Consider the following 12,878-nt stretch of genomic DNA (forward strand, 5'->3'; position numbering starts at 1 on the left):
GTGTGGTTCGTGTGCGTTGTAGGCTGCATTTCCAGCAATGGTTCAATACTTGAAGCTCCAATGGGCCCATCCTGCGCCTCCCACCTGGTGTTAGAAGTATCCCCGCAAGCACTGTAGCTGGGGCCTCCCCTGTATGTGTTTCCGGTTCAGTCAGGAAGGTTGAATGCCATTTCCTGGCCTACCATTGAAGCTGCCCGCCAAGTAATATAATTCCATATCTAGGGCTGCCAGCCCTCCTTCTGCTGTTGGTCTTTGGAGTTTATGTAAAGCCAGTCTATGGCATCCCGCTCCCCATATGAAGCTGGTGATAATAGTGTCGATCTCTTTAAAAGTTGAGCGGGGATTATTACAGGTAGTGTCGAGAAGCCATATAATAGTCTTGGCAGGCCACCATCTTTACCAGCGCTACTCTGCCTGCCACTGATAAGGGTAGTGTCTTCCAGAATTGGACATCAGTTTTCAGCTTCCGGATCGCCCTGTTAACATTACCTTCCAGTAGATCTCCCATGTCATGGTATATGTTGACGCCCAGGTATCGAAACATGGTCTGGGACCAGCCCAGTCCTCGTCTGTTTAGGACCCGGGGCATTCCAATCATCATTTTGGGCAGAGTCCTCATCTTGCAGTCTTGATGCAGGACGGCAGTGCAACCTGCTCATAGCAAAAAAACTTTTTTAGCAGTGCAGATATGTGTTGACCATAAAGTCAGTGTAATGGCGGATCTGTGTGCTTTTCCTCCAAGCTGGGAAGAATATTGTAGATTATAGAGACTTGGTTTGTTGCCTCAGTACAACTAGATATTCTTTATTAAAATCTGGGAGGTACACCAGACAAAAGATTAAAATTGGCATGAATTGTGTAGAAAATGGTCCTTAAAACACATATTTAACAAATTTAAAGAAAGTGACAAATGAATGCTTGATTCCAGCACATATGTCCCAGGAAGGCTAAGAGGATAGTTTAGAATAAGGAGGAGATACTGGGAGGAGTTTCAGAGAAAATGCTTACCCTATTATGATTTCTTGCTTGCCATTGTTTGTATTTTAGAAACAAGACTCCAAGCAGGATTTGCATAAGAGGGACTTTTTCTTGTTATCCTTCTAAGCCCTCCCAAGCAGCATACATCTATGTAGGATTGGCCAACGTAAGTAGGGTAGGCCTTCTGACATTGCAGTGCCAGCAGCACTGCAGTGTATTGGACGCTTGCTGAAATTTCTGATGGTGAAGACAACTAGTTGTTATTAGCTTTATTAGCTTAGTATTCATTTTAACCTCAGATATGCTACTGAGATTAAACAATTAAAAGTTAAGTGTTCATCCAGCTTGCAAGGTTGGTTTCAGTACTTGTGTGTTTCCTCGGTGGGACTGTAGGGTGATAGATGATAGATTTATTTAAAAAAGTTGGCTTGAGAGGAGGAGGTGCTGATGGCCCTGCCCTAATGAAACATACATTTCAGCACATGGGAAGCCGTATGTAAGGCATCATATTAACCAACTATAATTGCATGTTACATACGCCCTCCAGGCATCTTCCCGTCTCGCAGAATGTATGAAGGGGCAAGGGAACAATCTTGGAGCCTTACACTACATAAAAAATCTGACCCTCTGCCACCCCCCACTCTCATCATGTACACACTTTGTCCCACCCCATCCCAAATTTTTAAATAAATACCTGACCTCCTGCCACTCACCCCCTTCTTCCTCCGAAAATTGGCCACTGCCCAAAATCCAAATAGTAAATAAAAATAACTGGTTTCCTCCTCCCTCCCCCAATCTTGTGCCACCCAGCCCCTCCCTGCTCAAAGCCGTGCTCTGTGCTAACAACAGCTTTGTGCAAGACCCTTGTCATCGTATTGTCCTGTCAGCGCGGGTCTGCATAGACACATGTAGCCTTTGTTTTCCACCACCCTCAGGTCTGTGGAGACCCAGGAAAAGTGGAAGAAAGCAGATAAGATTTCAGCTGCACTACACGGGGGAGCTACATGCGCTTGAGTTAATTGAGTGCATGCGCATGAATGAACTGAATAGACTAGAACGGCTATAACACCATTGCGCTTGGGTCTCTGGAGAACCAGGCAAGATTGCGGGACAAGGGAAGTGAGCTTGTCCCTTTATGACGTCACAACAGTGGGTAACCACTTTGGTTACCCACTGGTGTTGTTCACAACAGACTTCCTATGGAAGCCGCATATAACTTTCTGTTACTAGCCAGCACAGATTACATTTCCCTGCAGTAATATATGAATTTTCTCACAGTGCTTGTGTTTTAGTGATGGTGTCTCAATAGCCCCCATGCCACCAGTAAGGGAACACAGACGATTGCTTGAGGGGGATAAAGGTCCAAGCACAGATGGAATGGGAGCCTACTGTCCGACACCTCAGGTACAGTGTACATGTATTTTCCCAATTTCTTTACTAACCAATTGTTGTATGTTTAAGTATAGTGGAAGGTTGAGGGGTGGAATGTAGAATGTGGGGAGATGGAACCTGGGGGTTGGAGGTTGAGGCATTCTGATATGGGAGACGGTTGAGAAAGGATGTGTGGACCAGCTTGAGAAAATAAACTTAAGAAATACAAGATTACGTGTGTCCTCATCTTTACATTTTGGCGACGAGGGAAAGGAAGATTCAATGAAAGAAGTAGTGGACTTTTAAAGGTTTGACAGGATGTACTCCAGGCGCACACTACGGAGGAGGTGAAGGAGTAGTACTTCACGCAATTTCAACAGAAGGAAACACATGAATTGAACGGGTGCGCGATATGGAGGCACAGCAGTGAAGGTGGGCTTTCAGTTTTTATTTTATTTTAGTGCTTTCTGTTCCTCCTTCTTCTCTGCCTTTGCCTGCCCGTTTGAACTGCCGTTGTGGGTTTGGTCGCGCGGCCTAATTTAAACAACGCGCTGCGCGACATCCTTTTCTGGATCCTAGAGCGTGCTGTACATTCTGTGCTCTACGCGCAGTAGCGAATCTTCGCATCGTACCGGATTGAATTTAAGTGGAAGTCTGCCGTGTTGAGGATTACATGAGGATTACATTAGCAATATACCTTACTTGTTTGCGCAGCCCTGTGTTGGAGTACACCTGTTTCTTGCTGTTTCTGCCGTCTGTGCTGTTCTCTGCATATTGTTCTGGGCGGAGCCGGGACTTTGTCTTCTAGACATAAACAAAGGACTATTGGATAGTTTCTTCTATTATTGTCACTAAAGAAGGTCTTTAAAGGAAAAATGCGGAAAAGGAACATCTTTGTGACAAATATTCATTAACTTTATGAACAACTAAAGTCACTTACATAAATGTCATTTTTTTTTTCTTCTTTTTTTCATTTTTTTTTCTCCCCCCTTTTTATATATAAATATACTTATTAAAAGGAAAAGGGAGAAAAGATGCAGTTTGAACCTCCTGCAAAGTTTTTACAGAACAAGGGAGAACCACCATTGCATTGGACTAGGTGGAAGGAAGAGTTTTTGACTTATATGAAAGCTATTGATGATGACGAAATGTCACAAGATAGGAAGAAAAATATTTTATTACATTGTTTAGGCTCTGAGGGGCAGATGGTTTTCAGAACTTTACCACCAGTACTGTTACCAGATCATACGGAGGGAGAAGTGGACGTTTTCAAGGAAGCGCTAATGAGATTGGAGAAGAGATTCAAACCTACTGCAAGTCTGGCATTAAATAGATTCAAGTTTTATACTAGGGCACAGCATTCTGATGAGACATTTGATGAGTTTTTAACAGCACTACGAGGATTATCTATACATTGCAATTTTGGTGATATGACTGATGAGATGATTCGGGATCAAATTATAGTGCATGTGAAAAGCAGGAAGATCCAAGAACATCTGTGGGTTATGGGGGATCCTAAATTGCAAGATGTAATCTCTACTGCAAAAGCTCTAGAGCAATCTGAGAAGTTGATGAGATCTGTACAGGATGTCGATAAAGTTAATAATATAGAATCTGAGGTGGTGGGTGCAATGATGGGTAGTAATTCGAGTGGTAATCCTGGTTTTAAGAATACTGGTGTGGGTAAGAAATGGGTGAGACAAGATAGGATGGAGAAACTATCCTGTTTCCGTTGTGGTAGTGTGAACCATCTTGCATCGTCGCCCCAATGTCCGGCAGATGGAAAAGAATGTATGAAATGTGGAAGGTTGGGACATTTTGCTCGGGTATGTAAAGATTTCAAGAAAAGTAACTATGTAGCCAAAGGGAAGATGGCGTGTGTTAGTAGTGGTAAAGATGGTCATGATTGGCTGAAGGGTGATAATGAGCAAAAGGGCATGGTGTTGTCACTCAAGCATGGGGATGAAATACGGTGCGAACAGATAAAACGACCTAGATGTGAGGTACAAATCGCTGGGAGGAGGCTGGAGTTAATGGCAGACTCGGGGTCACCTTGGACAATTGTTACACAAGATTATTTTAAGCAAGTCTTTGAGGGAATTTGGGAATTGACCGATTTGAAGGAACCAGATATTATTGCTGAAAGTTTTGAAGGGAGGACTATTGATGTGACTGGTTTTGTTGAAACTGGAATCACTTTCAAAGAGAGACGTGCCAATATTAAATTGTATGTTGCAGTTAAGGGGGTTAATGTCCTAGGATGGAGGGACCAAGGAAAATTGGGTGTAATTTTGAATCCCCGGTGTAGTGAACCTGTATTAGTGATAGAGTCCAGGGAGGCAACAGAGTGGATTACTTCTAAGTTTCCACAAATTTTCACTAGTAGATTGGGCAAATTGATCAACTACAGCCACAGAATTAAAGTCAAGGCTAATGCCAAACCTGTAATTCAGAAACTTAGGAATGTTCCCATTAGTGTCAGAGATGAATTAAAGAAGATCTTGTCAGATATGGTGAATGAGGGTGTGATAGAAGAGATTGAATTCTCTGAGTGGGTTTCTCCGATCGTTTTAGCACGAAAATCTGACAATTCTTTGAGACTGTGTGTGGATCTGAGAGCTGTAAATGTTAACATCATTGTGAATTGCCATCCTTTACCCAAGATAAATGAGGTCATTAGTATGTTGGAGGGGGCGAATATTTTTTCCACATTGGATTTGAGATCGGCGTATCACCAAATTGAATTAACGGAAGATTCTAGACATCTCACGGCGTTTATCACCCCGCAAGGGTAATACCAATTTAAGAGGATGCCGTTTGGATTGGCGTCAGCAGCGTCAGTCTTCCAGAGAGCGATGTTTCATTTGTTTAAAGACATGGACAAATATGTGAAGTGTTTTCAGGATGATGTTTTAATTTTCTCAAAAGATGAAGTTGAACACAAACTGCATGTAGAAAATGTTTGTAAAGTGTTGAGTGTGAATGGTTTGACTTTAAGGGAGAAGAAGTGCAAATTCTTCTTGAAATCTGTTGAGTACCTAGGTCATACAATTTCGGGAGAAGGTGTTGTACCAAAACGATCCCTAGTGGAAGCAATAGTAAATGCTCCTGCTCCTGATGATCGTGAAAAATTATTATCATTCACTGGCTTGTGTGAGTATTATAGCAAATTTATTGAGAATTTTGCTACAAAAATGGAGCCTTTGAGGGAGCTTACGCGAAAAGGAGTCCAATATGTATGGACAGAAAAACAGAGTAATGCATTTGAGAGGATTAAGAAAGAGATAATACAGGCGCCTACTTTGAGACCTTTTTGTGTGGGGGCACAATGCATAGTTACTGTTGATGCAAGCATGTATGGGATTGGTGGGGTTTTATCTCACAGATGTGGGAGAGACAAATGGAATGTTACGTTTGCTTCTCGCACATTGACGGATGCAGAAAGAAGGTATGCAGTATTTGAGAAGGAATTGCTAGCATGCATTTGGGCTGTGGAGCACTTTCGAGACTATATTTGGGGGTTCAATTTCATTCTGCAGACAGATCATAAGCCTTTAGTAGGTATTTTATCTCCTGGGGGAGGTTGGAATGCCACTGCCCGTATTGCCAGACTTGTTTCCAGGTTGCAAGAGTATTGTTTTAAAATGGAGTATGTGCCGGGTAGAAGTAATGCTGTAGCGGATTGTTTGTCGCGTCTTCCACAGGATGAAGGGAAAGGTGTGAGTATTGTGGAAAGGGATGTGGTATCTTCTGTGTCTGGATACATGTCTGCCAAGTTTGGTAGTATACATGAAGATGAGTGGATGAAGTGTGATGAGGAGGATTTAGTTTTCCAAGAGGTTAAGAGATATGTGAGGGACGGTGGGCCAGGAAGGAATTGTATAGCTGCTGAGTTAGAACCATATGGTAAAGTTAGGGATGAATTGCATATAGAGAGTGGGTTGTTGTTTAAGAATGGGAAGTGCATTCCACCCAAGGGTATGCGAGATGTGATTTTGAAACTGGCACATCGTGGTCATCCTGGAATGTCTTCTATGAAAAGATTGATACGCACTTGTTTTTGGTGGCCTGGTTTAGACAAAATGGCAGATCGGGTTGTGAGGGAGTGTTGTGTGTGTGTAAATGCGGAGAAAATGCTGAGAACAGTACCTGCTCCCCTTGAACCTATTCCCTGGACGAATTGTCCGTGGCAGAAGCTAGGTTTTGATGTTTCTGGCCCATTTTTTTCTCTTCCAACAGATACACGTTATGCTTTGGTGTTAATTGACTATTTTTCCAAATGGGCAGAGGTGAAGTTGGTTGCTCAGGCGACATCTGCAGCTATTATTGAGTTTTTCAAGGAGGTATTTGCTAGGGAAGGATATCCGGAGGTGTTGATTTCGGATAATGGCGTCCAACTGACTTCTGGTGAAATGCAAAGTTTTTTAAAATATAGTAATATCAAACATGTTACTACACCTCTGTATGATCCTCAAGGGAATGGTCAAGTAGAGAGATTCAATCGAGTTCTTAAGGATAGTATTTGCTGGGCAAGAGGATTTGGGGGAATGTGGAAAGAGAAATTAAGGGAGAAGTTGTGGTATTATCACATTAACCCGCAAAGTACCACGGAAGTGAGTCCATTCAAATTACTGAAAGGAAGACATCCTGTGTCTAAATTGTGTCCGTGGTGGTTTAAGAAGAAACTGAGTAAGGACTGGGAGGATATCTCAGTGGAGGAAGTTAGAGAAAGGGTGAGGGGGAAACAAGAGAAATTTAAGAAGAGATATGATGACAAGTGGAAGGTGAGGGAACCTAGTTTTTCGGTTGGTGATTGGGTAAAGGTGCGTGAGCCAGGTTTTGTGAGGAAAGGTGCATCTAAGTTTGGCAGGGCTTTGAAGGTTGTAAAAGTGTTCAAAAAAAGTGTTGTTACACAGGATGGTAAAGTGTGGAATGTGAGCAGATTGGCAAAATGTGCTGGTAATTTTGAGTATCATGACGGAAATTGTGGAACTGATCCGTTAGTGATGTTTGGAAGTGGGATGCAATCTGGTGTTTGTATAAAAAAAGGGGCAAGTTGTGAACAACAGGAAGTCATGGAGAATGGTTCTTGTGAAGGAGAGGCTAATATGGAGTTGGGTGACAGTAATGGTAATGTTACTATGGATGATCATTCTGTTGTGAATTATCATCCTGTGAATTATAATTCTGTTGCGTCACGTGTAAAGTCCTATGTCAGGACGAGACGACAGCCTGCAAAGCTCAAAGACTTTGTTTAGAAAAAAAGTATGGTGTTTACATTATGTTTTGATTTACAATACATTTTCTGTATTCTGTTGTTATATGTATTTTAATGTTTATATTTCTTTTGTTAGTTTTGTTTAAGGAGGGAAAGTGTGTTGTATGTTTAAGTATAGTGGAAGGTTGAGGGGTGGAATGTAGAATGTGGGGAGATGGAACCTGGGGGTTGGAGGCTGAGGCATTCTGATATGGGAGACGGTTGCGAAAGGATGTGTGGACCAGCTTGAGAAAATAAACTTAAGAAATACAAGATTACGTGTGTCCTCATCTTTACACCAATATGCCTTTTCTGTACCTCTGAACTGTGTAGAGTTAACCATGTCTGATCATCTATCCTGAATGTTGTCATAAACATAGATGCCTAACACACTATACCGGAAACCTGTAACACTGAGTAAAATTAAAGTGGAGGTAAATGATCCCCTGTTCTACCAACAACCACTGTAAGAAAACCAACATTATAAATGAGGATGTCTATGTACTAATGAATGTATGAATGAAGGAAGGACACTGATCAATTCATACACATAAATATATGCTTTAGAGAGAGAATACATACATTAATCAGTGTGTGTGTATACTGTGCCCTTTGCCTATCCACAAAGTTGTTTGTGATTGTGGCTCTAAAATACTATTACCTGGATGGTAATAACTTACAGTCATTCATTCTGTTTTTATGAAATGCACTTGCATATGATTTTAATGGTTTGCTGTATTTTGTAAAAAATCTTGTGGCGTGTTGTGATTTTCTGTATCATTTATATTCAGTTTTGCGGTGTGGTGCAATGAGTTGTAGCCTGTCAAATGCTACGTGGTGTTATGTTTTTTGTTATATATGTTATGTAGTGTGATGAAGGTTGTCACATATCGAATGTGGAGTGATGTATTACTTTGTATATTACATGATGTGATGTAACATGTTATATGTTATGTTATTTTGTATTTATATGATAGACTACATTAGTAATGGCTCAATTGGTGGAGTGTATTGTGATGTATCTTGTTATTATCATAGCCTACCATGTCATGTTGCATGTGATATAGTATAGGTTATTGTGTTGGAGAGATGATGAATTAAATTATCATTATTAGGAGGGAAAACAGTTTTACAAATACCAACTCATTGAAAGTCTGGCTTGCCAGGCTGCTAAGTTTGTAGAGGCTATGGTCTCCACTCTCCTGATGGAGGACAGCCCACCATGTTTAGAAATAGTCACCTGGAAGACTGGGATTACATTGTCATTATGAATGACTGTGGTTGGCAGTGACAATATATGCTGCTGCTCCAGTGACTCTCAAGCTTCGGCCTACGCCAGGTACAAGGCGCCTTGAGGCTTACTAAGAGTTGCCGCCTTGTGCTAAGCTTGCAAGAAATTTGTAAAACAATCAAGATGCTTTACATGTGAGTGCCCCTCTTCTAACAAGCATCAATAGATATATGAAATCCACTGCAACCACCCTTCTCTGTGTGCCTCCTTTTAAATGTGAATCATCCAATTGAGGTGTCCCGACCTTCCCTTGTCCTGAAGAGGTATTTTAAGTGACTCCAGAGGTCGAAACGTCAACAATATAATAATCAGATGTCTTTGATTACCATTTGTGGGCTCATGCTGGGAACTGTATTCTGTACCATCCACCCCTGATGCTTAGACCATTGTTGTTTGTTTTACTGTATATATACACACACATGTATTTCTAATTATGTCTTAACTGTTTGTGTAATAATCGGGGGCACTGAGCCATGGGTTTAGTAAATATCATTGATAAACACTTGGTAGAGTTGTACATGCAAGGCAACCCCGTACTCTTAGCCAAAGTAGGTAATGGGACAAAGAATTGCAAAATGAGAAGGTAATGTAAGGGGAGGTAATGTGAGATTAATACACATAATTTCTCATTTCTGTTGATTTTCAGTTTCCATTAAACGTGTTGAGGAAAATTAATGATACTATAATTCAAGAAACCATTGATGGACTACGGCAGGAGGGCATACCATATGTAGGTGAGAGGATTTGTGATATGCCCCTGTGCTCTGGTGATAATGAGAAGTCCATTGTATACCTACCTTTGCCTTGAAAAACATATGCTACTGTGAAAATATCGTGGAGGTAACTGAAAATCCTTCAATTTGTAGTGGAAAATCCAAATATGGAGCATAATCCACCAGCTGAATGTTGTCCACCACAGTGAAATTAGTGTGAAGGAATAAAAGCCACTGGATTTTAATCCATACTTAGTCTAGAATTTGGGGGATTGCCAGTTCCCACCAAATGCTAAATAGGGTGGACGTGGATTATTTCTGCACTGGAAACAAGCATGGCAGATTGTCCCTGAACTGTAGAGCTATTTTTCATTTTCCTCCCCAGATCTACCATGCTTCACATGGTGGCCCCAGGGAATAAATATGTATTAGAAGGTCTGCCCTAAATAGGGCGGGCCATCCAACACATTGACCACGCGGCCCACTGGTGGGTGATCCACTGAGTCATAGGCTTCTGATGGCAGAGTCTGCGGCTCTGCAATGGAAACCTGTAAATGAGATGGGCCTGTTGAGTTTGGTGGGTCAGGTGCATCACCAGTTTATTCAAGAGTTCCCACGCTGACAAACCACAAATCACCTCTAAAGGGCTTGGAAACATGTTATCTCATTATTCCATATTTTATTATTTAATAATATGCGGGCATTACACCTTCTAAAGGTGGAAGGATGTGATATATGTAAAATTATTTAGTGGATTTGTGCAGCATCATTAACTATAATTTGTAACTGGATTAGTAAACCAGGTTGTTACTTGGTTCTTGCCTCTGGGCAGTCTGTAATGTAATATAAGAGATACAGAAGTATTATATATGCACAGATTGAAATTATGGTATGTGTAATTATATTGTCCCTATAAAGCCCTATTAACAATGATTTATTACTGGATTAATAACTGAGGTTGTTGCTCAGTTCCTGCAGCAAAATTATGTGTGGAGTAACTTTACCAGACCCTGCAGGCCTGTGCTGTACCCTGTCTCTTGCATACTCACACTGCAGAGTCAGTGTGTTATTGATAGACCCATGCCATCATTTCAGGTCCTGTGTCCACCCTCTTGGCCAGGCAGGTGGGGGCCTGGGTTGGTGGGGGTCCAGCTGCACAAGCCCTAAACATTCAGCACAAGGGGGGGAAGATGGACTTGAAACCTCATACTTGGGGGTTTGGAGCTCTGCTTTTAGATCTTTGCAGATGTGTGTGGGAGTGAGGGGGATCCACATTTCCAGTCTATCAACGGGGGATTTGTCTTCTTTCAAGGGGGATTTGTTACAGTTTTGCAGTGAATTTCAAACATAGGTAGCAAAAGAAGACTGCTGGTTTTGTCCAGTTAACTAACTTGCTGACAGTGTGGTAAGAAGTAGGTAGTATTCTGGTGCCAGCAAGAGGCCCAAACACTTGCCCATAGTTCATCACCCCCACGGAACCCAGTTGCAGAGAGAGAACATAGTGCTTAGGTGCCCGGCTGCATGATGCTGTCGAGAAGGGAGCAGATGGTCCACAAACTCGAAACTGTGCTTGCAGGTGGGGGCTGGAGTGGCAAAAAGAAATGCGGCACGGACATGGGGTGAAACCTGAGTACTTGTCTGAAAAATGTCAGCTTTCTGGCAGACACAGCACTTTTGGGAAGCTAAGCTCGGCTCGACATGAACAGTTTTAGATTCCGAAAGTCTCCCCCCCTCCAGCGGTTATTTTGTGAGCTGCTCCAGTGATCTGGAACGCTGTGCTGACATAAATCTGAAAGGGCACTTCAATCCATGCTTTTAAAAGGGACCATAAACAGAATGCTCAAAAGATCTCTTGTATTCTGTGCCCACCTCATACCCCTTGACGTTCAGTACAAAGATTTCATTATTACTTGAAGCCTTATAGTCCCGTTCTTCGCTTCTGTGTTTTTGGTGTTATTTCTGTGCTAGGCTTTGTAAAACACTCTTATACTCTGTGCTCAGGGGCATGACATGCTGTATCAAGAATCTAAATAAATGAAAGCAATAAAGCGAATAGTGCAAGGATGAGTAACCAAGTGCACAGATGATGAGTGATTAGTTGCATGGACAGATGGATGACTGAAAACAATGAAGAGTTACTTCCAGGTATAAGCCAGGCCGATTGGCTTTGCTAAATTATACCTGCATTGCAGTTTCAATACACCCTTGTTGCAACTGTGACAGATTAACACGCAAGAGAGCTGATCACACACACTCCACCTCTCAGCCAAACCATGGCACAAATTTAAGGATGGCCTTGTGCCATCTAACATCACATTAGCATCATTTTTCTGGCACTAATGTGGCGTTAGATTGCCAAAAATGCCACGCAATATCTATAAAGTGGCGCAGTGCAAGCATTATGCCACTTTGTGACCCTTTGCGCCACATTATACACGTGGCATGCATAATGTATGCAAAGGGGGCGTTCCGGTGCAAGGAGGCTTGTAAAAATGGCTCAATGAATCGACAAGATTTAATTGCTCCATTTTTGGCATCATTTTTAATGCCTGCTGAAAGCAGGCATTAAAAGGATGCACCCATTGGAATCAATGGGCCTCGTTGCACTTTGCTCCACTAGCGTCAGAATTTTTGACGCTAGTGGAGCAAACGCCACAATAGCATCCAGAATTTTGACGCTATTGTTCCTAATATCGCCATGGTGCGCCGTATCTTAAATATGGCGCACGCATGTGAAGCGCCACATTTCTTAAATCTGGGCCTATGTTTCTCCCTATGCCCTTTGCTGCCCAAACTCACTTTCAGTCACCTCCAACACCTTTTGCTACTTCTCTGTTGCTGTGTGCAGATCTACATGATAGAACAGCCCTGAAAACTTGAGTTACAGCCCTGAAAACTTGAGTTGCATAGTAAACAATATTGACCATGAAATTGTAAAATGGCAAGCGCATGTGCTAAATCTAATGTTTTCATTTTCTTTACAGGCGTGCTGCACGCCAAAATAATGCTGACTAAAGAGGGGCCAAAAGTTCTAACCTTCAAATGCTGCTTTGGAGAGACAGCCTGCCAGGTCTGTATTTATTATAAAAATAGAGAATATCTGCACCGTAGAAAGGCCACTATACTTTTACTGGCCGGAGGATTTCCAGGAGTTGGAAGCACTGGTACCTACTAAGAGTTGGACCAGAGGTGGGGTGTTGAGGTGTCCCACTTAGGAATGGGGAATAACCAGGGGAATCAACTTTAACAAACACAGTCCCTCCTGCTT

At 42.1% G+C, this 12,878-nt stretch overlaps 1 protein-coding gene across 1 annotated transcript in view; it reads left to right on the forward strand.

Annotated features, from left to right (window-relative positions):
• Positions 1–12,878, forward strand: part of LOC138249601 (trifunctional purine biosynthetic protein adenosine-3-like) — a 249,449-nt gene that overhangs the window by 37,468 nt on the left and 199,103 nt on the right. The window contains exons 6-9 of the mRNA XM_069203543.1: positions 2,257–2,387; positions 4,473–4,487; positions 9,564–9,631; positions 12,595–12,680. Coding sequence (XP_069059644.1) covers positions 2,257–2,387; positions 4,473–4,487; positions 9,564–9,631; positions 12,595–12,680 — 300 coding nt within the window. The remainder of the gene's footprint in view (positions 1–2,256; positions 2,388–4,472; positions 4,488–9,563; positions 9,632–12,594; positions 12,681–12,878) is intronic.

Source organism: Pleurodeles waltl, chromosome 8, assembly GCF_031143425.1.
Source record: "Pleurodeles waltl isolate 20211129_DDA chromosome 8, aPleWal1.hap1.20221129, whole genome shotgun sequence".
Classification (NCBI taxonomy): Eukaryota; Metazoa; Chordata; class Amphibia; order Caudata; family Salamandridae; genus Pleurodeles; species Pleurodeles waltl.